Genomic DNA, 25,514 nt, shown 5'->3' on the forward strand with positions numbered 1-25,514 from the left:
AAAAGGAAAAAAAAAGAGAAAACGAAAGCGAAAGCGAAAAAGTTAAATGGGCCAGGCCCAATACCCGACCAGGGGTGTGCGGCAACCCGCATCGGCACCGACCTGGTCGGTGTATAGGGTCGGCCGTTCGTAGCGCCCGTGTTTCTCCTACAGAGAGCCCAAATCTGCTAACCGTTCTACATGGCCTGCAAAATCCCAGCCCACTAAAATCAGACAGCAGCCCAGCCCGATCGGGTACCTGGACCGGGCTCTCGGCCCATCAATCGAGCTGTCGATCGAACTGAAGAACTGCTGGAGGTGTTCGTCCCCGTCGTTCGTTCGTTCCCTGCCTCGCCGTGCCGTAGACCCTCGCTTCCACTGCGCCGGCGCCGCCACACGCCGTCCCCGGCCGCCGCCTCCGCCTCTATTGCCGGTCCCCAGATTCCGCGCCAGTCCGCCATCCCCCTGCCGCTGCCGAGGACTAAGTACTACTCGTTCCCCTCACCGCCGATCTGCTCCCCACGTTAATCCCCATCAACAGGTAGTAGTCTACTCTTAGACTGGGATTGCTCGGTGATTTCCTCAGATTTCGCTTTCTTAGAGCCTGAATTCGTGTCAGTTCGTGTTATATGATTTACAAGATGAGCTTCTGTTCATCAGTTGATGTCAGGGACTAGTATGGGTATGGAATGGTGGATTATTAGCTGTAAGGGTATCGGTATTCCACCTATGTTGTCATGTTGTAGTTGGTTAGGTCTATATAAGCCTACCCTTGTATCCCCTTGCAATCAACCAAGAATATGAACCCTAATTTTATCTTTATTTTGCTGCATTTATTTTAGATTTAATTCCTGCAATTTATCGATCTGAGCCTCGAGTGCTCCAACTTTCCTCTTTTCCATCGATTTATCGTCAGCCATCCATCCGGATCCTGACAAAGTGGTATCAGAGCGAGCGATTTCTTGACCAAATTTCTCCCTAGCAGCTCTTTTCTGCGATCCGATTCGCCATTTCCCACCCTCCCTTCCCGAAATCAGCTACTGTCTGCTCCGAATCGCGTCCATGGCAACCGCGCCTACCCCCTTCTTCCCCACCACCGTGGTTCCCCCGCCCCCGTGTGGCTGCGGAGCACCACCGTACGCCCCCTGCAGCTTTCCTCCCGCCGCCGCCTACCCATCTCCTCCTTTTCCCGGCGGTTACTACACCTCCCCTTTCCCTTTCTTCTACAACAACCCACCGTCCTTCCCCTACACGCATCCCGCCTCCATGTACACGCCCACCTTCCCATCCCCGGCGGGCTTCTCCCCAAATTGGCCACCGCCTGCTCCATACCCGATTCCATACACCAACACTTCCTCTCCTCCCAATTTTCCACTCACATCAGATCTGCCTCCCGCCGGCTTCGACCACCATCCAGTTCCAGCGGCTCCCGACACCGCCCCGACCACTCCAAATCGAGACCACCGCCCGATCCAGAGCCACACCTCCTCCAAGACCTCCTCGTCGCCGGCCCACCACACGTCGTCGCCGCCCAAGGAAGCGGGCGAGTACCCTGCGCGAGCTTCCCGACCACACGCCGCTGTTCGAACCCCTCGACGCCGACGGTCCCGTTCAGCAATGAGATCGGCCACAACGCTCCCACACCATCCCGACGAAGACCTTGCACCACTGCGTGCAACCCCCCTGCATCAAGATCATCTTGTGCACGGAGATGGCCTCGCGCCAGCATGTGCAGCCCCCCTGCTTCCAGATCGCCAAGATGGTCATGGTCCGCTCCAATTTGTGCAAGAGGGACCTAACCACGGAGATCAAGCTTCAGCCAACTCTGAGAGGCAGGCCACTGACTCCACCTCCGCGCCCAGGCTCCCACCGCTCGTTGGCCTCCTCGCTGACGTCTTCGAACGCACTCCCGAGGTGACCTTTTCTGCTCCCTCAAGGTCTTCTAATACGTGTGCAGCAGCAAACTCGCCAGAAATTCCTCTTGGCTCCCGTTTTGGCAAATCTTTTGATGTTCCTACACTGGCGTGTCCTGTTTCTGCAACAAGTGCACCAACACTACAATCAGCTACTGCAGATACCGCCCTGCAATTGTTCGATGAAATGCCACAGCAATATGATTTTCAAAATCTCAACCGCAAAAGTTTGCTCCTAGCAGATGGTACTGAGCGAAGCTACTATGCGCTACCAGATAATTATGCCTTAGAGCGAGTCGTTCCTGAGTCAGTGTTCGCTGTTGACAATGACAATCCAGATGGCTGCTCAAATGAGTTTGTTCAATGGCTCACTAGCACTCCTGAGCAGCGGTCATATGCAGAAAAGCAGCAAGACATTGAACATATTCTCAAGTGTGTCAGCAGGGCACCAGAAACTGAACAAACACTTGCTTGTATGAATTATCTCACTGATATGCAGCAGCAACACAAGTTTGAGAAGGCATCAGTACATGTACAACAGCTGAGCGACCCACAGCTAAAAGAATGGGATTCAGGAGCTTCACTACCTCTCGTGTCACGCAAGACCCAGCATTCTGCTCTAGCTTTACAACGTGCAACTGCACTTGCTGGTTCAGAAGTTACACGTTTCCCTAGGTGTAAAGGCCTACCATTCTGGATTCCAAACAACATCTATGTCTCCTGGGAAACAGGAAATGGTATGTCAACATACTTTTTCTGGGATCCTGGTATTCTGAGTCTCATATATATGACACTAGGTAAATATACAGTGGCCCATCAAGTCTGGTTTGTCCAGCACACAGCGGAACTCTCATTTCCTAACTTGACAGACTGCATGCAATATATTGCTTCCAATGGAATTAATCCTGTACTCCATGCTAGTGTCCTTGTCATGCAAAGGGATGCACGTTTATCTCAAGGTAATTGCCTGTGTTCCTTGTACTTCAACAGTGGGCTAAAAACTGAATATTGCCAGGAGTTCTCAATGAATCTGGCAACAAGATTACAATGGGATCCTGGAGTTAGAGTGTCCTTGGGCTGGTTGTATATGTTGGCAGTCTGGAGTGAAACTGATAAATCATTGTCTTGCACACATATCCCAGATTTAGCATCTTGGCCAAATCAGCCAGTGAGCAGTGCCATATGTATATGGGACCCTGGAATTGGAATATCATCCCCATTGAATCACTGGTTGCCAAGTTTAACTGCTGCTGCTGAAAAACCTTTGTCCTCGTTACAAACTCCAGAACCAGCAACATGGCTAAGTCTAGTGAACAATGCTTCTTATGCATGGGACCCTGGTACTATATTAATTCAGAACAAGTCAGTCTTCCTGTTACTGTTCACGGAAGAAAAGGAAATGGTTACACTGATTATTGACAATTGGAAGTTTCGCAATCAGCAGAGTGTCAAGACGAACAACGCTGCAAAGAATCTGCTATCTTTACAGAACTATCTCCAAATCTGGGAAATGGATATTATGTTAATTACATTTCTACCTCCTTAATATGTTGAATTCATTCTGATGGATAGATAATCGATGAAAAGTTTCTGTAGAAACTTGTCCATTGCTGAGCAATGGTTTCAAAGGGGGGAGTAATGTCAGGGACTAGTATGGGTATGGAATGGTGGGTTATTAGCTGTAAGGGTAGTATCGGTATTCCACCTATGTTGTCATGTTGTAGTTGGTTAGGTCTATATAAGCCTACCCTTGTATCCCCTTGCAATCAACCAAGAATATGAACCCTAATTTTATCTTTATTTTGCTGCATTTATTTTAGATTTAATTCCTGCAATTTATCGATCTGAGCCTCGAGTGCTCCAACTTTCCTCTTTTCCATCGATTTATCGTCAGCCATCCATCCGGATCCTGACAGTTGATGTATGGAACCAAATCAATTCCACGGACAGAAACAACCGTAGAAACACGACCTTCAGTTCCTGTCATGTTCTATCTACTTTTTTTTGGATCTTTAAACATTGAGTTCAAGTTATATAGTATTTCTGCAATCAAGCACAGCTTATAATCAGACTCGGTAAACTTCAGGTGCACCCGCAGTCCAGTCTCACAGATTGCCAGTAGCCAGTACTTTATTGATGTCTGAGCCATGGTTTCTGCACTGCAGCTAGCTGCGGGCGAACTCCCCTGAGTCCGAAGTCCTACCGAAAGATGCAGGCGAAGAAGCTGACTCTGCTGCAGACGGTGGCCGCTGCAGGAGTTTTCTCGGCCGTCTCCTGCTGGTAACATGTAATCCGATGTACCTCTAGTATCCACCAGGTCAAATCTGTGCTCATAGGGTTTTAGATTTCCCCTTCCTCGTGCTGCAGGTACGGCTTCATGTTTGGTAGGGAGTCTGCCCGGCGTGAGCTTGGTGGCATCATTGACGACCTCCGCAGCAGCTCCACGACGCCCTCTGCTGCGTCCCCCGACTCCCACACTCCCTCCAAACCCTAGTGTGGTACGTAATTTTTCTTCTTCCTTTTCTGGGCGAGAAACTCTGTTTACCAGACAGGAAAATGCTTTGATCATGAATTGGGATGGATTCTGTCGGAAATAATCCAAGTACAGTTAAGTCTAGACACTCTAGGCGTGGCAATGTACACTCAAAAAAGTAGTGATATTGTGTGTAAATGCAAGCTGAAAGTGGTTTTGCATGTCAAAAATAGTGTTTTCCACTCCAATGCATGGAGTGGAGATGCGGTTGCGTGCAATTGGTAGTTTATCAGATCGAGTTAATGTTAGCTGGCTGCATGCATATTGTGTTTTGGCCTGGTCCTGTGACCGTTGAGGAGATAAACAAAAGTTGGTTGGAAAGAAATCAGGGGCATGCACAAGATAAACAACACATTGTCCCTTAAATTTTCATGACGGGCAAATATGTGAGCCATCTCTGTGTGCATGTTTCCTTCTCTAATTTCCATGACGGGCAAATATGTGAGCCATCTCTGTGTTAGTGACTGCTTGGCTGCTATTCATTGAGTAATATCTTTTTCAGTAGTGATTTATTTACTTGTTGGCAGCATTTACAAGGTACCAGCAGCAAACATGGCATTGTGTTTAATATTGCACAAAAGAGCTAAACCTGGTTGATAGTATTAAATACAGGAGAAATTAAGTTTGGCTTAAGAGTGTTGAAGTACTCCCTCCGTCCAGGATAACTAGGCCTCTAGTGGAAATCTATTTGTCCAGAAACTCCACCTCCACAATGCCTGTTAGAATTAATTGCTCCTAAATCAGTGGGCCTAATTATGGCTAATCTCCTCCACCACCGCACGGTTTCCTCTCTCTATCCCTTAATTCTCTCCACCGCATGCATGGTCGTGTGAAAATCTTCTCCACCGCACCTTCCTCGCTCTCTCTCCCTTAATTCTCCTATTACTCCGCATGGGCAAGTGGGAATACGTTTCTGTTTTTTGCTCCGCATGGGCTTCCACATGCAAGTCTGAACATGATTGCATGCAAGTGTAAACATGAGTGCATGCGAGACCTCCTCTCCCTCTGTTTTTTCGGCTCCCTTTTCAGCTGTTTGCATTCACAAGTGTACATAGCTGGGTATAAAACCCCACACAATGGAGTCCATGTGACACACAAACCGTGGAGGTTCCTGCCATGGAGGAGGTGCAAGGCGTGCTCAAGGATCCTGGTGTGGAGGTGGTGCAAGAGCGAGATGGCGTCCATGGCGATGTGGATGGCGTACATGGCGAGGTGGAGATTGTCGATGACGATGTGGAGGTCACACAAGGCCAGGTGCAAGAACTAGAGGATGAATTTGAGAGGGTTCATACAAACATCCAAGATCTTTTTCAGAGAGTGGATCGTGCAACCAATGTCGGAGCTACAGAGGCAAGGATTTCAGCTACTCCAAGGTACATCCGCACTACTAACCTCGCGCAAGATGTGGATTCATCCGGCTTCATCAGAACCTACTCCAACCCGAGCTCAACTTGCGAGGTGTGCATTCATCCGGCTTTGTGCCTCAAGTGTGGCGTCCGCGGTGAGCCTTCCATATTCGTTTGCTTAGGATGTAGGCTCCCGGTACCAACAGATTTGCGTTCTTGCGAGTCTTGCGGAAATCCTTGCCCCTGTGACAATTTTTGGTGCAAAGATTGTGCGACTACGGTGGCGATAAACAAAGAAGGGGTATGCATAAGGTGCCGTCGCAGCCCATCTATCTATCTCGAGAACGAAAAGAAAGCGCACGATGTGCCAGATAGTCAAGTTTAGATTCGCCGGACGATGAAAATATAGTGAGTTGTAATGGTTTTATATGCTTCAAGTTTATGTAAGAAAGTGAGTACGAATATGGTTTTATATGATTTTATTATGAGCTTATCTTGGTTCTATAGAGATGCATATATTGTCAAGATGCATACTAAAATCTAAACATTGGCTTGTACGACAATAGGAGTAATAAAATGTTAACATTGGCTTGTACGACAATAGGATTAGCTTAGTTCGCGTGAAGCCACACAAGTGCATCTTCTATAAGCTGCTTCTCTATTTTCAATCGGATTGGCAACTTTCCTTGTCTCTCAAGAGCTTGCTTCTTCAAGTGAGGTACATCATAATGGATTGATCCCTTCTTCTTTATAATCTCCCTCATGCATGCTTGGTGGCTCAAGAAAATCCTAGTACAACATGATTCAAACATGTGAATGTCACCTTAATAAAAAAACGTATGAGTAGAAAATTGTGTACTGCCACATACCTATTGAGCTTTTGATGTGGATATTCCGCTAACGATTGATTAACTTTCTGCACTATTTCAGCGAGAGTTTTTGGCATTTTCTTTTGAAACAATTTTCTTGAGCCACCAAGCATGCATGAGGGAGATTATAAAGAAGAAGGGATCAATCCATTATGATGTACCTCACTTGAAGAAGCAAGCTCTTGAGAGACAAGGAAAGTTGCCAATCCGATTGAAAATAGAGAAGCAGCTTATAGAAGATGCAGTTGCGTGGCTACGCTAATCCTATTGTCGTACAAGCCAATGTTTACATTTTAGTACTCCTATTGTCGTACAAGCCAATGTTTAGATTTTAGTATGCATCTTGACAATATATGCATCTCTATAGAACCAAGATAAGCTCATAATAAAATCATATAAAACCATATTCGTACTCACTTTCTTACATAAACTTGAAGCATATAAAACCATTACAACTCACTATATTTTCATCGTCCGGCGAATCTAAACTTGACTATCCGGCACATCGTGCGCTTTCTTTTCGTTCTCGAGATAGATAGATGGGCTGCGACAGCACCTTATGCATACCCCTTCTTTGTTTATCGCCACCGTAGTCGCACAATCTTTGCACCAAAAATTGTCACAGAGGCAAGGATTTCCGCAAGACTCGCAAGAACGCAAATCTGTTGGTACCGGGAGCCTACATCCTAAGCAAAGGAATATGGAAGGCTCACCGCGGACGCCACACTTGAGGCACAAAGACGGATGAATGCACACCTCGCAAGTTGAGCTCGGGTTGGAGTAGGTTCTGATGAAGCCGGATGAATCCACATCTTGCGCGAGGTTAGTAGTGCGGATGTACCTTGGAGTAGCTGAAATCCTTGCTTCTGTAGCTCCAACATTGGTTGCACGATCCACTCTCTGAAAAACATCTTGGATGTTTGTATGAACCCTCTCAAATTCATCCTCTAGTTCTTGCACCTGGCCTTGTGTGACCTCCACATCGTCATAGACAATCTCCACCTCGCCCTGTACGCCATCCACATCGCCATGGACGCCATCTTGCTCTTGCACCACCTCCACGCCAGGATCCTTGAGCACGCCTTGCACCTCCTCCATGGCAGGAACCTCCACGGTTTGTGTGTCACATGGACTCCATTGTGTGGGGTTTATACCCAGCTATGTACACTTGTGAATGCAAACAGCTGAAAAGGGAGCCGAAAAAACAGAGGGAGAGGAGGCCTCGCATGCACTCATGTTTACACTTGCATGCAATCATGTTCAGACTTGCATGTGGAAGCCCATGCGGAGCAAAAAACAGAAACGTATTCCCACTTGCCCATGCGGAGTAATAGGAGAATTAAGGGAGAGAGAGGGAGGAAGGTGCGGTGGAGAAGATTTTCACACGACCATGCATGCGGTGGAGAGAATGAAGGGACAGAGAGAGGAAACCGTGCGGTGGTGGAGGAGATTAGCCATAATTAGGCCCAGTGATTTAGGAACAATTAATTCTAACAGGCCTTGTGGAGGTGGAGTTTCTGGACAAATAGATTTCCACTAGAGGGCTAGTTATCCTGGACGGAGGGAGTATTTATCTGTGTTATTGCATTCACTATGGAGTGTACTCTGCCTGAAGTTTATAAGTAGTTTCATGTTAGTTATGTTAGGTGGATTCCAGCGCCATAGTGTTCTTCTCGCGTGAGTGGTACAAATAGTGATCAAGTTAACAGTACAGAAAAAACTGATCTAGCATCTTTCTGATGTTTACAGATCCTCTTCTACAGTCAAGAACAAGAATGGTCATCATAAATGACGAGGTGAGGTATTAGAAGAGTTTACCAAGTAGTGACATTGTCAGATTCTTGTAAAAAAAGAAACATTGTCAGATGAAGATTTAAGCAATTAGTAGACTGTTTAGCAGGTTTCCTTTTTGTGTATTTTACACAAAAGAATTATGCTACAGTTTGATTGGGTTGTCAATACCTTTTCTTCCCCTGAATAACAATGTTGTACATGCGCTCTCCTGATGAACTAGAATTAATCATGCATTGTACTGCTGACCATGATCAGATTTTCATGCCATGGAATTATTTAACTTCTGAGTCGAATACTGATGCAAGGATTATTCCGATAGGAACCGCCTACACCTTGAGAGATATTTTGAAATATCTATAGTCCTTTTCTGTATGCTGTGAGCCCTTTAAAATGCATAGGTCACTCTCAGCGCAATAATTCATTTTTGCAAGCCAGTTTTCGGTGGAGCTAGTCAGAGCTTTGAAGAACCTTTTGGAATCTATCTTCCTGACCTGTTTTGTGGATTCGTGCTTTAGCATAGATGAGTTTGACATCTTGTACTATGCATGTTAGCAGCCGGTCGACTAGGAGGAGTTAAGGGGAAAAGATGCACTGTGTCCATCCAAGCACTGTTAGTCCCATATATGAGCTATCTTCTCTAATGAAACTTCCAGGAACCTAGGGGTGTTCAAAAATGGTTTTGTGAACCCTTCACTTGTACTAGCATAGACATAGAATTAGTGCAATAGTAAATGCTAGAGTTCTTCCCTGCCAGTTTTTTTCGACCCTGCTTGAAACAGGCTTCGGTACCCCTATTATGAAGCATCTTGTTTGTTCAAAGTTCCTTCTTCCATACCTGGCCTTAGGTTTATATGATCTACTGTAAACAGGGAGCAAAGTGCAGCTTGCTTATCAACTTTAGTCTATATTCATACAAACATTCAAGAAATAAGCGTTTGTGTAGCAACCTTGTCCTTCTTGACTAATAGTAAATTTTATGATTTTATTAGATGCACTTTCGAATTAACGGTCTGAAGTTGACCATTATGGCTGAAAGGATTGTTTCTTATCATCGTTCAGTCTCTGTCAGGAGAGGCACAAGACAGGCTCACAATTTAATACTGTAGATTGATGTTCTCATCCCATTTGCCCTTTTGTTGCATGTCCTGTCATGATCCTGAATCTACATGATTTCCAATGCTTTACTTGTTCCACCTTTCTCTATTATCAGTTTGTTGTATTATTCATTTTCTGCAAGGTTTTTACCACATTGTTTGGAAAATCCTGCACCTGGTTGTCTCATCATACTTGAACATATCATTCTCGAGTACACTTGATAAAGAGAGTTATATATGTGGGAGCGAGAGCAACTACTAATAGGATCAGTAAAAAATTGTCTGCAAGAATTTTATCAGTGAATTACAGTCTAAAAGTTGTAGCCCTTCCACATAGTACTTGTAGAATGAGTCTTCCAGTGCCAAATGGAGATCACTCATAAGTCACTCTCTTAGGGTTGATGAGATCAACTACTGCTTCAGAGAAGGTAGAATAAAGTGCACTTTGCTGTCAAGTAGAAGAATCTCTTGTCTTTCTATCGCTCTCTATTGTTTGTGTATCATCACTACTCACTCACTCCTCTCCTTTGCAAGCACTTGTTCCAACCTTGATAGGCTCTCCTTCTCATTTGGTGTCATGGAGGACCCGTTGGTTGCTCTTTACTTGCTGTCACACTCCAGCTCTTGGAATATCTCCAGTGGCATGTCATTACTAAATATTTACTTGATCGCGCGTGGAATTGTTAATGGTCCATGGATTTTAAACCTAGCTTGTAGTTCAACCTTGAGGTCATGATGGATGCTTGCACTATTATTTTGTAGAATTGAACCAGCCTTCAAAGCCTTACACCATGGCTTCATAGAACGGTGTTGTCACTGATCAGCTCCAAGAATATCTTAAGTAGTATCTGATTCTGCGTGTTGCATGATTTGTTTTTTGTATAAGTTGATTTGGTCACAGGAAAAAGTTTGCCAATGGGTGTGACCGATAGTAACTGCCACTTGCTCACTTAATCCTGTATAAAAGTGCAAGTAGCACGGTCATTCATGTCTGTTTTCCAACTAATATGCTGATAGACAAATCAATAGAAAAGCTCTGCCTCACGATTTATCTGTAAAAGCTAAAAGCAAGATGAAAAGATATGCCAGTTCAGTGATCAGATCACTGAGATCAGGGTCCTTAACTCAAGATATCATGCAAGGTATGTTTTTCTTTACCACATGAATCTGACAGGAATAAACTGCGAAACACAAAAAGTTATATGGTAGCCATTTAGATTTCTTGTTGGACATAATAGAACACAAAAACAGCTTTCATCCAGCAAGTGAAAGATTAATCTATAGGAATTTTGGTTATCGTTTATATGATCTGGAAAATCATAATTTGGTGTCTAAAAATTAAAATTCTGTAGATGTCATGTGAAAATTCTATGGTCCAGAGATCGTTATGATGGACGCTTTTATGTCAACATTCATGTGGTTCTGTTTGAAAATATCCGTATGCACATGGTATCGGTGGAGGGACTTCAAACCTTTCAAGAGAAAAACTGAAACATCTTTGTAGAGGTTTTTCGTTCTTCTTTTTCCGGGAAGCAAATGTTTTTATGCTACAATATGTGAACCTGTAGGCATTCATTCAAGAATAGGGTTGTGTATAGCTATCATTGAAAGACCCTCTCAATAATAAACTTAAACAAACAAACAAAGTACGTAATGGCCTCAGGCCTCTATTACATGGCCTCAAAAAGAATGCACAAGTTAAGTGAGGAATTATTGACACATGGATTATGCAGCATTTGGATCACTGGGAATTTTCTTTATACTTTTTTTTTTCAGTGAACCACTCTGCAATCAAAATTTCCATTGAGTGTAACCTGTAGAAAAATAGTCCTATTGCTGGTGGGTTCATACACGTTTCTACGTACGTGTATTCAAGCAGACACTGGTGTCAATTACTTAAAAAAAATCTAGGACACAGTGTTGTCAGTTACTGTTGTTCCAGTCCTGTAAGATGTAACATCAGTTCAGAAAAGAATTTATTTTTTCTTAATCTGCAAATTTAGTTAGCACAGGACAAATATATCAATACATCATTGACAAGAACACGCGCTCAGATTCGACCCGAGAAGAAGACTCGAAGTTGGGAGGTGATCAGCAACCTACTAGATCCATGCTCGATCCTATGTAGTAGAGCTGATGATGATCACCTTCAGCTTTGATAGCTCTTGGCAGTAATAACACGCAGGAAAACATTTTTTAAGCTTCCTAAGCAAGTCTTAACTATACATCACTGATCGATCTCCCCTTATCGCTAGTTCGTCGATCGATTGCTGTTATGATCAGTTCATTCCTAGTCTCTCCTAGCTAGCTAGTGCTAGCTAGAGGCGGAGATGATCGATACATGGCGCGCAGGCGCAGCTGCAGGCTGGCAACGCGCGCCGTCTAAGGTAGCTAGCTCGCGGCCACTGGAGTGCGCGCCGCGTTGATGTTGGCGATGGTCGGTCGCCGGCGCATCATCGCCGCCGCCGCGCCCTCCTGCGGCGCAGCGCAGCTGGACACCGGCTCCGCCGCCGCCGGCTTGAGGTGCTGCAGGACCCGGTGGCGGCGCGCCACCGCGCGGAGCGCCTCGTCCATGCACATCTGCTCCTGCCGGCACTCCTCGCTGCAGAAGGCCGCGTCACCCCTGCAAAACATTTAACGACAACACATCACCACCAAGAATCCCTTGTGATGTTCCTCCCGCGAGGAAGAGAATCAATCAATTGGCACGGTAGGAAAGAACGGCCGGGCTAGTTCAATTCTGTGCGCGTACCTGTACATGAAGATGTCGCGGTCGCGGGAGATGCTCTTCTTGCAGAGGAAGCATGCGTCGAGGAAGTGGGGACGGGTCATAGCGCCGCCGGTGTTCTTCATCCGGAAGAACCTCGACCCCACCTGCACGTACCGCTCCTCCTCCTCCTTCACCGGCGGCGAAAACGACGACGACACCACGGCCACGTCGGTGTGGGCGACCTCTCCCATGTGCGCACGCACGTATAGAGGATATCTCGATCTAGCTAAGCTATGATATGCTGAGAAGAAGAGGAAGACGAGAGTGATGCGTGCTCGGGTGTTGGTCCTGGACACGCTTGTTTGGTAGATAACCAGGGCAAGGCTATATATGAAGAAGCCTGCTTGCCTGCTTTGTCTGTACGTGGGCAGTAGTGTCTTCCGCCTGTGCAGTTGTGCACATACGGAGTACATGTCAATGCCGTCCGATTCTTGTGTACCGGGCCCGGAGGTTTGCGGCGAACCCGTGGGTGGACGGAGAGGGGTGCGATGGAACCTGTTGGCTGGCCGGGAGGTTGATGGCTGGATCGAATCAGACTGATTACGAACATGTGGAAGAGGGGGCCAGATATCTGGCCAGCAATATTCTTTGCTGAAACCATCAGTCCAGCAGTTAACAAACGTTTCAGCTGGCAGCCACTAGCCATACCTGCAGGCTGCAGTCACAAAAAAATAGTTGTGCGCACGTGCATGGCTGCAACAAACCCGCTCCCCGAATTCTTCCGGCGGAAGGATCTCTCGAGGCCTGGTACTTGTGGTCGCCACTCGGCACACGGTGGCGATCACCGATGGCCGGCTAAATCCGGCATATGAGAGCATCTTCATTCATCCGCGACCCGTGCCCACAATACAATTTATAAAACTCCAATAGAAAACTAAAAAATTTACTCAAGTTTTGTTGTGTATTACAAAGTTAAACGAAATTTGGCTGATTTTTTAACTAATACAAAATCTACTTGCCATCGGTGCGGGCGCGAGACGGGCCGACTTCCTCGTACTTCATGCCTTCTGGCCCGCCCTCGCCTATCGGCCATGTCCGCAGATGCATGTGCCCTCCTCTCCGGCTCCACTTGGACCACGCTATCCATTGCGCTGGCTCCGCGCGCCCAGGTTTCGAACACACCAACGCCACTAGTGTGGACGTCGCTTCCATACGCCGATGAGCCTTCAGTGTTGCAATCTCCAGTTAGAACTCCTCGTTCTTAGTGACCCGCTGAGCCTCGCAGGCGGCGGCCTCAGTGAGTCGCTAGGCATTGATCTCGATGATCCTTTGCCGCTCGGCGACCATGAGGATCCGAGCTGACTCCTGCATCGGCGCCCTCTCGCGAGAGATGTCCATGATGCGTTCCACGAGGGCCACACCGGCCTACTTGAGGTCTCGAGCAGCGTTCCTCTCTTGGCGCACCATCACGTAGGAGGCAAGGAGCGCTCCCCGCTCTAGGTCCTCCTACTGCTCCCCCTCGTCTACCGCCTCCCACAGAGCCTCCACCTAGTCCTCCTAGTCGAACGAGCCGTCGTCTGAAGAGGCGAAGGGGCTTGGGTTTGGCTCTGGCGGCAGGACACTGTGTCCAACCATAGCGTAGATGGTGGCTAGACGGTGAGACATTGGTGTACGCGAGGAAGGCATCAAGTCGTGAGAGGCGAGAGACCACAACTTGGCTTGTCTCGGCATTGTTGCAAGCGAGGAAGGTAAGACGTGGTGAGAGGTGAGAGAGCACAACTTGGCTCGTCGTGCGGTGGTCAACCTTTTAAGCCAGAGACAACGCGGAAAACGGAGAAGGAAAGCAGGGAAGAAGTGGGGAAAGAAGCGGTGTCAAGCTTTTATAACTAGAGATGTCTCGCCGTCAAATCGAATTTCTATTCATTGCACTCAGTATCCCTTTGGCCTAGCTCAACCGGTTGGGAGAGTGGATGTACAAACTCAGCATCTTAGTTTAAATCCTCACAGACACGAATTTGGGTTCCTATTTATACTTGAGGCTCATGTTGGTCCTGATACTAGTGATGCTAGTCCATATACTAATGCAATTTATCTTAAGGGCTAGGTTTTAATCTTAACCAAGGTTAAAAATCCTAGCAGTCATAATTAATGGTGTGTGCAATATTCCTAGTTGGTGTAGGGCCAGGAATTGAAGTTCTCCCCATTTCTAAGGAAGTGAGCCTAGCTCAACTGGTTGGGAGAGCGGATGTACAAATTCATCATGTGAGTTCAAATCCTCACATACACGGATTTAGTTTTATATTTATACTTGAGGCCTAGGCTAGTCCTGGTATTCATGAAATTTATCTTAAGGACTAGGCTTTAATCGTAATCAAGACTAAAATTCCTAGTATTCATGCTTAATGGTTGTGTGTACCCTTAGTTGGCGCAGAGGCTTTGGAAGTGAAATTCTCCCCAACTTTTAAGTACAACAAGGACCTAGATGGTTTAGCAGAAGCTCATCCGTAGTCCACACAACAGATTGAACTAAAAATCCAATCAAATGCGGACATTGCAAACCTTACGCGAGAGGAGGAGCTCAAATGGTATCAACGATTCAAAGCCCAATTTATTTTTGAAGGGGATTCGAATTCAAGGTATTTCCATAGTATTGCCAATGGCAGACATAGGAAGAAACATATTCGGTCCCTAGTACAGGATGAGGGCAAGATTGAAGGTCATGAGCATCTAAAGTCGTATATCACTAATTACTAAAAAATTTGTTCGGCGCACCCAAGGATGGTAACTTCTCTTTGGATGAGTCTAGAACAGATGATATCCCTCCGGTTTTCGGTGAGAAAAATGGCTTACTTACGGCACCTTATATTGAGGATGAAGTAAGAAAATCGGTCTTCTAGATGGAACACAATAAATCCATAGGTCATGATGGCTTTCTAGCAAAGTTTTATCAGGATTTATGGGATGTCATCAAGTATGGCCTGCTACATTTGTTCGTCTTTTTTCATACTTGACAACTAGAACTGTTTCAACTGAATTTTTGTGAGATAATTTTATTGCCTAAGGTTAATGAAGCAGAAAAGATTCAAAAATATCAGACTATTTGTCTTCTTAATGTTAGCTTTAAAAAATTACTACAGTCGCTATGATAAGGGTAAACTCAATGGCTGGCCATGTGGTTCATCCCTCTTAGACTGCTTTTACGCAAGGGTGTAACATCCTTGATGGGGTGGTTATCCTTCATGAAACAGTTCACAAACTACATAGAAAGAAGTTCAATGGGGTGATATTTAAAATTAACTTTGAAAAATCCCATGATAAGCTTAAGTGGTCTTTCCTTCAGTAGACTCTCAAAATGAAAGTTTTCTTCTGATGAGTCGCGTGTTTTAATTCATAGTTTCGTTTTGGAGGAAGTGTTGCCATTGAAGTCAATGATGAAGTTGGAAATTACTTTCAAACTAAGAAGGGGCTTAGTTAAGGCGACCCGTTATCACCAATGCTATGCTTGGGCAGAAGATTGGTCCTTATCAATTCAATATTAAGCAATATGGTGTTGTATATGATATCATTTTTCCAACTTTCAAAAAGAGCCTTAAAAAATTGGATTCTTTCTAATCAAGATTCTTTTGGCAAGGTAATGGTGAGAAAAAATATAGACCGGCCAAATGGAGTGTGGAATGACGCCCAAAAGATCAAGGAGGTCTTCAAGTCCTTGAGATAAAAAAATAGGGCCCTACTTGGTAAATGCCTATACAAGCTACTGACCGAGGATGGGATTTTGCAAACCCTCCTTACGTGAAAGTATGTTGGCGCGCATGCGTTGTCTTTGCATATGTCTTTGGGGGAGAAGTTTGGAGGGTTTAAGGGAATTCGGTTATGTCTTTGCTTTTTTGCTTAAGCCTGTGCCTTTATTGCATTGCATCTTGTTGCTTTGCATAGTTGAATATTTAGAGGAAACTCCACTAGGCTTTGAATGCCAATATATGCAATGAAAGTCAAGATCATTCACACATGCATATATTATGGGGAAGTTTGCTCTATATATTCAACTTGTTTGTTACTTAAATTCCTTATATAAACCCTCTCAAAGAGATTGTCATCAATTACCAAAATGGGGGAGATTGAAAGTGCATGGAGCCCCCATGTGTAGTTTTGGTAATTAATGACAATCCCTATGGACTAATGTTTGCATTGAGTTAGTCAATGCTTGAGCCATATGTTGGCTTCAAGGTTGCAATAAGAAGAAATTGATGGAGGATATCAAGTGTCAAGTATGTCTTGAAGATGAAGATGGCGTGAACCCTCAAGTTACTTCAAGACATCAACATGATGAAGAATGAAGAAATGGAGTGCAAGTTCAAGATGAACCAACTCGAAGAGATCATATGCTTGAAGCTTGCCATCCATATGGTGATCATAGATATGTGAAGATGCGCCGAATAAGAAGCTCTCCCATAGTGGAGTATGGGGGAGCATTTGGCATGACTTCATCAAGCAAGCACAATCAAGAAATACGTTCCATCTTGTTGCGGTCAAGACAGTCATCATCAAGCTCAAGTGGAATGCGCAAGGTTAAGGTTTACTCTTGATAGTGTTTCTTTCTCACCGGTCTCATGGTGTAGTTGGAGACCGGTTTATAGTTTAGTTGTCGTACTATCAAGTGGGCTCTTGAGTGAGTAACTCGATCGTATCCTTCGGAGAGCTCAAACCTTTGCATCCTTGCATCATCTTTCTTGGTTGTTATTTGGATCTTATCCATGTGATGTTTTAGATCTTGTGCTTGTTCTCATGACACGCTCTAGTTCATCGAAAATGGATTTCGCATAGATCACTTGTTGCGTTTTCGAGTTTGGTGATTTTTTCGGTTTCTCTTGTTGAGGTGTTGCACCTCTAAAAATAACAGAAAATCACCCCTACTAGTTTCCATATTTTCACTTTTTGTTGGGGAAGCTCTTGTCGTCCTCTTTCCAACAAAATTGGTTTCACTCTATTCGGAGCTACCAAACTTCAGATATTGATTTTAGAAGTTTGCTAGGCCGGATAATCCGGGCCGGATATTTGCCCGGATTTTTCCAGACATTTGCCCGGATTTTTCCAGGACCCGGATTTTCCGGGGGGGGGGGGGGGGGGGGGGATTATCCGCCCCTCAATTAGGCCGGATTATCCGTCCCCAAATATCCTGCAATGGCTTAATTTTCTTGGGGGTATACATAGCCCCTTCTTCCTCCTTGGACTGGAGCTTCCTCACACTCTCTCTCCATTGTTGATCTTGAGAAGCTTGCCCTATCTCTCTATCCCTCCATGATTCTTGCCCCCTTTTGAGGGAAAAGAGAGAGGAGATCTAGATCCACACTTTGACCAAACCAAATCATCTCTTTGTGAGTGAATCTTTGGGATCAAGATCTTGGAGAATTTTGCGTTCTCCTCTTTGTTCTTCCTCTCTTATTCCCCCAATAGCTTTTGTAGCTTTGTTGGAATTTGAGAGAGAAGGACTTGATCATCTTTGTGGTGTTCTTGCCATTGAATTTGGTGCATAGGTTTGAGTTCTCCACGGTGATTCGTGGTGGTGAAAGCAAGAAGGTTGTTAGTCTTGGGTTCTTGGAACCCTAGACGGATTGTAGGCCTTTGTGGTGATTTGTTGGGAGCCTCCAATTAAGTTGTGGATGTGTGCCCAATCTTTGTGTAAGGCCCGGTTTCCGCCTCGAAGGAAATCCCTAAGTGGAACCGTGACCTAGGCCTTTGTGGCGAGGGTCACCGGAGAATAAGGTGAGGCACCTTCGTGGCGTTCGGTGTGTGGTGTGAGTACCGCATCTTGGGGTGAGGCCTTTGTGGCGTTGGTGTGCATCGAGCAACCACACCTCAAGGTGAGCCTCTTGTGGCGTTCGGGAGCACTAAGCCACCACACCTCTCCAACGGAGATTAGCACTCGCAAGAGTGTGAACTTCGGGATAAATCATCGTCTCCCGCATGCCTCGGTTATCTCTATACCCGAGCTCTTTTCTTATGCACTTTACCTTGTGATAGCCATCGTGCTTGAAGTTATATATCTTGCTATCACATAGTTGCTTGTATTGCTTAGCATATGTTGTTTGTGCACATAGGTGAACCATAGTATATAGGTTTTGGGCTTGACAAAGTAAACGCTAGTTTTATTCCGCATTTGTTAAGCCCATCTCGTAAAAGTTTTATACCGCCTATTCACCCCCCCCTCTAGGAGACATCCCTGTCCTTTCAGATACCACATAAAACTAAGGTATTTGCGTGGTATCTTCGTCGAGGAGTAATTCTTACCAAAGATAACTTTGCAAAATGCAATTGGCAGGGAAGTAAAATCGTGTGTATTCTATCACCATGAAAAGACTATTAAGCACTTATTATTCGAGTATAAATTTGCTAGATCTATATAGTCAGTCATCCAGATAGGTTCCACCTTATACCCACCATGTAGCGTTGCGAATATATTCGGAAATTGACTAAATGGTGTGGATCCTAGGTTTAAGCTACTTATCAGGGTGGGAGCGGTTGCCGTTAGCTGCTCGATTTGGCTATGTTGAAACGAAAAGGTTTTTAACGATAAAAATGCTTCTCCTATGCAGGTCATCTACCGGTGTACGACTACACTTAGTTTATCATTGCCTCTATGTCGTGTGGAGCATCGCGACCTTTTTAAGGAGGTGCCTACACGATTGGAGGATACGACGAGCGTTGGCAGCGTGATTTACGGATTGTCCCTCCTTCGCCTTACACGTTTTTTAGTTTTTTCTTTCATTTGTAATCGTCGAGAACTTTAGTTTTTCTTATATCCATAATTTTTGAATTGTTACTGCCCCATGCATCTCAGTTATGCATATCGTTAATCTTTATAAAGCTCGTTATAAAGCTCGACTAGTAGCAAAGGGGTTCAATCAGCGTTATGGAATTGATTATGAGGACACATTCAGTCCCGTTGTGAAGACTGCTACTGTTAGACTTGTGTTGTCTATTGCAGTCTCTTGAGGATGGACACTTCGTCAGCTCGATGTACAAAATGCGTTTTTGCATGTCGTTCTGGAAGAAGAGGTTTATATGAGGCAAGCACCTGGGTTTGAGAAAGGTCAAGGTTTGGTATATAAACTTGATAAAGCAATGTATGGTTTGAAACGGGCGCCAAGGGCATGATATTCCAGGTTGAGTACTAAGCTTCAGTATTGTCAACACCCGGATTTTTAAGTCCGGATGCCTATTATGTCATACATCGCAATCCCAGGAATTGTTGTTGCGAGGCATAATAGTTAAGTATCACAGTCATCATTCATTACACACCATAAGGTCTTACAAATTGGAATCACATGATCCATATTACACGAATAGTTGATCTATTGATCAACGAACAAACACAAGTTCATAGCGGAAGCGTAAAGATAAATGGACTCTCTAGTCCACAGGCCAACGCTTGACGTTAGAAGCTCCTAGTTGTGGTAGACGTCCTGCTGATCGTCATCCTCGTACTGCTGCTCGACTTCATAGTCTGGCCATTTGAATAGCCAGGGACAAAGCCGTGAGTACTTTAAGTACTCGCAATCTAATACTAATGTAAGTACTAACATTGCTATTGAGAGTGTTCTAAGCTCTAAGGTTATTTGCATAAAGCCAATTTTAGTTTAGAAACATTTTAGTAAACAACTCCTCCTGTGCTAACTAACTCAAGTGGGAACATTAGTGTCATTCCCACAACTCTGTTGTGATTCAAATTCAAAGTCACCGTTCAAGTTCAAATTCATAAGTCACATAGATATAAATTCTGATGACGGAAACAGTATGGCCTTTCCAACTGTCCATGACCGCGGACGCGGCTATTCGAATAGGGTTACACTCTGCAGAGGTTGCACACTTGTGCCACAACATTTGATTACATCCGTCAGGGATAAACCCCGAATAATCGTAACTCAGTACGCGGATCATCAACCGTTAACCTTTCACTTACACACCCTAGTATAGGCACCTCTCCCCATGAGCTTGGCCTCCCGGTGATAACCATCTGTTATCCCGGGAACTGCACAGGGCTTGGCCGTACAATTCACGTCATTTCACTTTAAACGGAGGCAGCCTCGGCATAACCCCTATGACGCTTGTTCAGAGGGAACCCATACTAAGACACATAAATTTCCAGCTAAGCCTTACCCATAATCAGGTATTGTGGGGGTACTTAAAAATTGGAAGGGTATCGCATCCAACTCAATCATCAGTTTTTAGCCATTTCACCAAGTCAAATTCATGTCATATTCACCTTCAAAATCTTTCAATGGAAATGACTCATCATTCCAAGGTTTTCAACATCATCATTTCACAAACACATGTTCCCATCTAGAGTAGTCATTTTTAATTTAGCACTAGCATCTAGGTATGAGTGGTGCTAAGTACTTTGCTTTGATTCTAGGCTAACTTTGATACTCTTGTACTAATCCAAGACTAACCAAGTGAATCATGAATCAAAAAGTACTTTGATAAAACAAAAGTAAATAAAGCTTGGAAAGTAAAACTGGGAAATAGGATTATAAGCATAATGTAAATGGGTAATGCCTTGCTCATGGTGAGCTTTGCACTTTGCAAGAGTATTACCTTGCCTTGGTTGGGGAATTGGTCAAAGTGGTCTTCTTCTCCTTGGAAGTAGACCTCCTCCTCCTCTTGATACTCCTCGGTACTAGCGTCTAAAATACGAATACGGGGTACACAGTCATCATACCAAACTTAGTTACTAAACTAGGCACACTCATGATGCACACAACTTAAACTAGCATCACACATTACTATTTAGTTGGTGGATGTGTTTTTCTTATTATTTAAGAAAAATAATTTTCTCTCATACTAAATTAGGTGTTACTTTTAATTACTTAGAGAAATAATTTCCTCTCATTATCTTATTAAGATTTAATTTCTCTCATGAACAATATGTGACCTAGGTTGACCAAAGTCAACCTCTTCACACTTATCATTTAAGAAAATGATTTAAATGAGGTGAGCACCTCATACACTTTTATCCTAGCATGGTAGAGTTTTAATATCACCAACAATTCATGTGAGACCTAAATGACCAGAGTCTCTACCTCATTTTGAATTGTTGGTGACAAGATTTAAATGAGAGAAAAACTCCCATGAGATTTATTAATAGTTTTGGACAATATCTTTGACTAGAAATAGCCATATAGTCCTTTTATTAAACTAGGCCATGATCATTCAAAGTAAGCATGGCATATTTTTGCAGAAACAATTAGTACAAGTGTACTGTGATTTATAGGAGTTGGAATTAACTTAAAAGCATTTATAGTTGATTTTTAATAATTATTCTAAGGCAGAAAAGTCCCTGCCTTGTTTATTTTCCTACTTTAATTCTATAATAGATCTATGGTTCAATCCAGTGGCATTGTGTAGACAAAATCCTAAGCTTTCCAAAGACATAAAATTTGTAAAATTTGGCCCAGTAGATTTGTACCTATTAAATTTCAAAGTTAACATCTGATTCCATATATTTCTCTATTTGGAATTTTGAATTTGAACAGATGGGCTGGCGGGAGAATAAATGGGCTAAGCTGAGAGAGAAGAAAATAGGCCGGCCCAGCTTCGCAGCGGGCCAGCTGACATGGTGGGGGCCACCTGTCTGTGGGCTGAGACGAGCGAAACGGTACGGGGAAGGGTGGCCGTGCGATTAGACGCGAGATCGACGGCCCAGAGAGGTCGTCTTCTCCGGCGAGACTGTGACTTACGGGAGGCGGAGGTAGGGGGTCGGAGCGGCCGTCGAAGCTCCGGCGATCGTCAGAGTGGTGCGCCGCGACATTGGAGTGGATGAGGAAGCTCCGTGTAGCAGTGGCGTCGTCAGGGGCAGCCTCCTCTTCCGGCGAGCTCCGTGTACTAGCGGCGGCGATGATCTTGCGATTGGGGCGGTGCTGTGGCTAAACGAGCAAATTGAGAGGTCAAGGAGAGGCTGGGAGATGAGAGGGAGTGATTGGAGTGCTCAATTTGAGGGGAGGAGTCCTCCTTTTATAGGAGAGGGAGGTGGCTGTGGCGCTCGGCTAGGGTCGCTGGCGTCGTCGACGGTCTAGGGCTGCGAAGGGGCAAGGAGTGGGCGCGTCTGGTTGTTGCTGTACTGGCGAAGATGACGCGCGTGATCGTGGCGCAGAAGAGGCTCTGTAGAGATGGTGCGCTTGATGGGAGCGCTCAGCACCGCGGCGGGTGAGCGTCGTCGTGGTCGTCGACTGCGGCGTTCCCGCGGGCAAGTGGCCGTGTCCAGGCGCTGCAGGGTGGTGTCGTGCGTCGACTGGCGCTGAGAGAGAGGGCTGAGATGATGCGAGGGCGCAGGGGTCGTCACGCTCTGGCGCGTCCAGAGTTGGCACCATGCGCGCTCTGGCGAGGGCATGGGCGTGTCTGGGCGCCACTGGGCACGCGGTGTTCTGCCCGTTGCGAGGGTTTCTCCAGTCGTGGCTTGGTCTGTCATGCTCAGGTGAGTGAGGGGAAGAGAAGGGGCATGGTGGAGCAGGCCAGAGATGACCAGAGATGGTGATGGCATGAGATGGAGATGCCATGCCACGGCATGGCATGCTTTGGTCAATTTGGTCCAGCAGTGGGGAAGGCAAGTGGTGGCACTGGTGCTGCAGGGTAGAGAGGGTCTCCAGAAGTGCAGTAGAGGGCCAAGGTTGGACCAGATCTTCTCAAAATTTCAGTATGGGCAACATTTGATTCTCTGCCCAACAAGTGTTTGATGAATTGCCCGCAAGAAAAATATTTTTGAATTTTGCAAACCTTTTTGGTGGGTTGTAATCATATAATATTTGTAGTATATTGGTGGTGGTGGTGATCAAAATGGAATTGAAATGCAAAAGCTCATTTTGCATATGATCTTAATTTTGATTCAAAGTCTCCACTTGGCTTGCTTCAAATTTGAAATTGAGACAGAGTTTGGGGTTGTGGTTTTGAGCAAAGTTGTTCTCCTTGATGTTTTCTTGGAAGAGGTGCAAAGAGTTGGTCAAGTGTAGAAGTGAAATCTCAAAAATCAGGGGCTCAAAGTGGGTATCATGTTGAGATTGTCACATATGACCATAATCACATGTGAGCACAAATTTGATTCAAATTTGATTTGAATTGAGTTTGATTGTTTCCAATAGTGTTAATAAGTGTTTAGTATCCATTTACAACAAATGGGGCAAACCAAAATGGTCTAGATTAAAGATTTGTAAAAATGGCATAAGCCATATGTGTGTGTTGAATTGATTTTTATAATTTCTTTTCTATTTTCTTTTTCTTTGACTTTGGATGATCAAGTGATCATGGTTAGGGTTTTAGAGCAAGGGCAAACACATAAGCAAGCATCATGGCAAAAGCACACTCAAATAGTTAATAAGGTGAGCTATATGCATAGTCCTATATGATGAGAAAAAGTTTTTGTTGGCTCAATTTTTGGATTCTTGGAAACTCTCTCTTGTTTCTTTTATTGAAAACTTGGGATGTTACAAACCCTTCCCCCTTACAAAAGATCTCGTCCCGAGATCTAGAGAAAACTAGGTACTAAAGAGATCTGGGTATTCCTTCTTCATATCCTCTTCGCGTTCCCAAGTGGCTTCTTCTTCGGTGTGATTACTCCATTGTATTTTCAGGAACTTGATACTTCTGGTGCGGGTGGTCCTGAAGGCTTCTTCAAGGATGCGAATAGGCACATCACGGTATGTTAGATCCTTGTTGATATCAATGGCTCTGTGGTCGATGTTCTTGAACACTCCGGTCTTCTCCGGCACTTCTAGGCACTTCCGAAGCAGTGAGATGTGAAACACATTGTGCACGGCGGACATTTCTTCCGGTAGTTCAAGCTGGTATGAAACTTCTCCTCGACGACTCAGAACTTTGAATGGTCCGACATATCTGGGGGCGAGCTTTCCTCTGAGTTGGAATCTCTGCATTCCTTTAAGGGGTGAGACTTTGAGATACACAAAATCTCCGATCTCGAATGTCATCTCCTGGCGTCTCTTGTCAGTGTAGCTCTTCTATCTTGACTGGGCGGTCTTGAGGTACTCACAGATCTTGTGCACCTTCTCTTCGGCTTCTTGGAGAATATCGGGACCGAAGACTTGACTATCTCCGACTTCCGACCAGTTCAGAGGGGTACGGCATTTCCTTCCGTAAAGGGCTTCAAAGGGGGCCATCTGTAAGATGGCTTGATAACTGTTGTTGTAGGAGAATTCTGCGTATGGTAGGCAGTCTTCCCATTTGGATCCATACTCTAGCACACAGGCTCTCAACATATCTTCCAGTATCTGGTTGACTCTCTCGGTCTGTCCGTCAGTCTGCGGGTGATAAGCTGTGCTGAAATTCAGACGGGTTCCTAGTCCTTCATGCACCTTCTGCCAGAATCTTGAGGTAAATTGAGATCCTCTATCTGACAGAATTGACTTTGGGGTTCCGTGTAGGCTGACTATTGATACGTCTCCAACGTATCGATAATTTCTGATGTTCCATACTTGTTTTATGACAATACCTACATGTTTTGTTCACACTTTATGATGATTTTATGCGTTTTCCGGAACTAACCTATTGACGAGATGCCGAAGTGCCAGTTCCTATTTTCTGCCGTTTTTGGTTTCAGAAATCCTAGTAAGGAAATATTCTCGGAATTGGACGAAATCAACGCCCATCATCTTATAATTGGACGAAGCTTCCAGAACACCCGAGAGCCACCAGACGGGAGCCCTGGGGGCCCCACACGCCAGCCTGGCGCGGCCAGAGGGGGGCCACGCCCCCCTATGGTGTCACCGCCTCGTCAGCCCTCCGACTCCGCCTCTTCGCCTATTTAAAGGTCCCTGACCTAAATCTTCGATACGGAAAAGCCACGGTACGAGAAACCTTCCAGAGCCGCCGCCATCGCGAAGCCAAGATCTGGGGGACAGGAGTCTCTGTTCCGGCACGCCGCCGGGATGGGAAAGTGCCCCCGGAAGGCATCTCCATCGACACCACCGCCATCTTCATCACCGCTGCTGTCTCCCATGAGGAGGGAGTAGTTCTTCCTCGAGGCTAAGGGGCTGTACCGGTAGCTATGTGGTTAATCTCTCTCCTATGTACTTCAATACAATGATCTCATGAGCTACCTTACATGATTGAGATCCATATGATGATGCTTGTAATCTAGATGTCGTTATGCAAGTGAATTTTACTTATGTGATCTCCGGAGACTCCTTGTCCCACGTGTGTAAAGGTGACAGTGTGTGCACCGTGTGGGTCTCTTAGGCTATATTTCACAGAATACTTATTCACTGAGTTA

General features: G+C 45.1%; 2 protein-coding genes across 3 annotated transcripts; one reads left to right on the forward strand and one right to left on the reverse strand.

Moving 5' to 3' along the window:
- Positions 1–291: 291 nt before the first annotated feature.
- On the forward strand, positions 292–8,727 carry LOC127312828 (uncharacterized). 2 transcript variants are annotated; one of them, XM_071823097.1, is made up of 4 exons: positions 292–520; positions 3,979–4,172; positions 4,260–4,390; positions 8,390–8,727. In XM_071823097.1, the coding sequence occupies exons 2-3, from the start codon at positions 4,102–4,104 to the stop codon at positions 4,384–4,386; spliced, it is 198 nt and encodes a 65-aa protein (XP_071679198.1). In that variant the 5' UTR covers positions 292–520; positions 3,979–4,101; the 3' UTR covers positions 4,387–4,390; positions 8,390–8,727. The 2 variants fall into 2 exon arrangements, with proteins under 2 accessions (XP_071679198.1, XP_051199346.1); XM_051343386.1 differs by having other exon boundaries at positions 293–520; positions 4,058–4,172.
- Positions 8,728–11,495: 2,768 nt separating this feature from the next.
- On the reverse strand, positions 11,496–12,664 carry LOC127312829 (FCS-Like Zinc finger 7). Its single transcript, XM_051343388.2, has 2 exons — positions 12,281–12,664; positions 11,496–12,151 (listed from the first exon to the last, which is right to left on the reverse strand). The coding sequence occupies exons 1-2, from the start codon at positions 12,487–12,489 to the stop codon at positions 11,920–11,922; spliced, it is 441 nt and encodes a 146-aa protein (XP_051199348.1). The 5' UTR covers positions 12,490–12,664; the 3' UTR covers positions 11,496–11,919.
- Positions 12,665–25,514: the final 12,850 nt, after the last annotated feature.

This window comes from Lolium perenne, chromosome 7 (genome assembly GCF_019359855.2).
Source record: "Lolium perenne isolate Kyuss_39 chromosome 7, Kyuss_2.0, whole genome shotgun sequence".
NCBI classification, from domain to species: Eukaryota; Viridiplantae; Streptophyta; class Magnoliopsida; order Poales; family Poaceae; genus Lolium; species Lolium perenne.